We start from the raw sequence: 2,481 nt of genomic DNA, 5'->3' as shown, positions 1-2,481 counted from the left end.
TTTTGATAATCTCATATTTTTATGCATCATTGTCTCTATTTTTATAAAAAAAACGTGTTACTTATTAATTCAGTCATTTACTTGAGACTATAAATAAAAATAACGTAAATAAAATGTTTTTCCTGCAGCTGTTAGACGTTGATGTTCAACTCCAACAAGAACTTCTGACTGCAGAGAAACTTTCTGCTGATTTAACATCTTGAAACTGAAATGTTTCACATTGGAGTTAAAAACAAAACACAATTAAACTGCATCCTTCAAGCAAGCCTGTCGCAATAATTAATAAGTAAATTAATCGCATGATAAATTACATTTCCATTTTTATGATTGTTTTTTTCTCTCTTTCTACCAAAAACTAGAGGAAAGTCTCCAGTCTGGTGCTTGAGTTTCATCTAAGCCCTTTTGTAAAAGGACAATTTAAAGAGACTTCATAATCCATTTTCTTTGTCACTTTAATTGTTTTGTTTATTTATTTTTGAATGTTTAAAATGTTTTCTAGTTTCAGTTTTAAATGTTTGTTAGAAATGCAATTTTATTGACCTTTGAGAATGTGTTCTTGGATTACAATGCCATTAATGTTATTATCATTGTTATATTAGTTGAAAATGGTCTCATGACAATATCATTGTCCATCACAATAACTTTCAGGACAATTTATTGTCCAGAGAAATGTCTCATCATGACAGGCCTACTTTCAACCAATGTGTCTCTCCAATAGATTGCGCTTGTTTATCCTGTTTTGCCACTGTTAGAATTATAAAAGATCTGAGAGCCGCTGGTTAGTGATCTATAGCTGCACCTGTCTGGTTCTTGTTACTTCTGACTCCTGATCCCTCCATCACCTCGCCTGGTTAGAAATGCTTTAGGATGTTTTTATGGGATTTTTTTTATCTTCTCATTTCTGCTTCTTTAGTCAATTTCATAACAGAATAGTCTCTCATTGAATCCCCATCTGCCATTAGAGCCACTACCACAGCACGAACATCTCAAAGGACTTTTATTAGACTTGATAACATTAAAATAAACAGTTATAATTACTAAGATTTCTGCTTTGAAGCACATTTTCACCTGAATTAATAATTTCAAATATAGTTTTACTCTGAAATAAGGCTGAACAGTGTGGGTTCTGAGTCTTGAAATCACAGGGGGCCACAGGCTGAGGGGACTAACCATCGGGGCCACAAGCTGAGAGGACCACCCGGCGGGGCCCACGCTGAGGGGACCACCCGGCGGGGCCCACGCTGAGGGGACCACCCGGCGGGGCCCACGCTGAGGGGACCACCCGGCGGGGTCACAGGCTGTCCTCGGGGTCCACTCAACGGCCCAAGCTTTGTGGCTCCCCGATAGCCTGAATAATAATGTCGACACCTCTTTCTTTCTACATTACATTCGTTAAACTCGGAGTAACGACCGGCTGCCTCAGCAGGTGTTATGTCGCATTTAGTCTCCCCTATAAATGTGTTCTAACTGGCGCCTTTCGGTCTGGTTCCCTAAAAACATCTCATCATCGAGCTATTTCTAAACAATATGTTTATTATTTTATTGCGAACATAACAATTAATGTTCTTCTGACATCGTGCTGAGCTAACAGGGAGCTAACGGTTCTGTAAATCCTTCAGACAGCGGGGAGACCATGAGATCTGTGGCCGCACTCAGAGCTCTCAGCTCCGGGAACCACGGTTAGCTTCTTGGGGTTAGCCCGGACTGATACTCACACACTCGGACTCAACGTCGCTTTTCGCCTCGGACCGGCTCACTGGCGCCTCAGCCGGATCGGGTTCTCGGCCTCGGGCCTTTGTCGCTGGAGAACCGGACCTCCCGCTGTCCGAACCCGAGCCGGACTCGTCGTCGTCCTCGCTGTCCTGAGACGCGCGCCTCCTCCTCCGCCGCCGGTCCGCCATCTTAGAAATGGAATGGCTGGAAGCGGAAGAAGCGACGCACTATGGGTAATGGAGTTTCCTTTTATATACGTTATAAAACGGCCTAGCAGAGTTAAACTACATCTACTGCCACCACGTGGATAATCTCATATCGCTCTTCACTCAGAAATGTTAAAGTTATTTACATTTTTGACATTTTATTTTTGCATTTGCTTATTTAATCATTTAGAGAATAAGTTATAAGTTTAGCACCACAATACCTTAAAGATCTGTTATTGCTGTACCAACCGTCTAGACCCCTCAGATCTTCTGGTTCTGGACTGCTCTGCATCCCCAGAACCAGAACCAAACGAGGAGAAGCAGCATTCAGTTTCTATGCACCACAAATTTGGAATAAACTTCCAGAAAACTGTAAAACAGCTGAAACACTGGGTGCCTTTAAATCTCAACTTAAAACCCAACTGTTTAGAGTTACTTATGGCTAAATTAGGAGTAGAGTGTGGGTTTTGATGTCTTCAATGTTTTTGACGTTTTTAATGTTTTTATCTTTTCTTTTTATCTATTTATTAGTTTCTTTTTATTTCTCTTTCTCACTGTTTCC

The 2,481-nt window shown here is 41.0% G+C and overlaps 1 protein-coding gene across 2 annotated transcripts in view; it reads right to left on the bottom strand.

Annotated features, from left to right (window-relative positions):
* The window catches only part of casc3 (casc3 exon junction complex subunit), a 15,251-nt gene extending 13,328 nt beyond the window's left edge, over positions 1-1,923 (bottom strand). Inside the window, exon 1 of one of the 2 annotated variants that reach the window (XM_016677958.1) lies at positions 1,716-1,923. In XM_016677958.1, the coding sequence (XP_016533444.1) occupies positions 1,716-1,901 (186 nt within the window). In that variant the 5' untranslated portion in view covers positions 1,902-1,923. The remainder of the gene's footprint in view (positions 1-1,715) is intronic. The other variant, XM_007564952.2, reaches the window with a different exon arrangement.
* Positions 1,924-2,481: the final 558 nt, after the last annotated feature.

The sequence above is a fragment of the Poecilia formosa genome, unplaced genomic scaffold (genome assembly GCF_000485575.1).
Source record: "Poecilia formosa unplaced genomic scaffold, Poecilia_formosa-5.1.2 Scaffold170, whole genome shotgun sequence".
Lineage (NCBI taxonomy): Eukaryota > Metazoa > Chordata > Actinopteri > Cyprinodontiformes > Poeciliidae > Poecilia > Poecilia formosa.
This window is presented reverse-complemented; position numbering and strand designations above follow the sequence as displayed.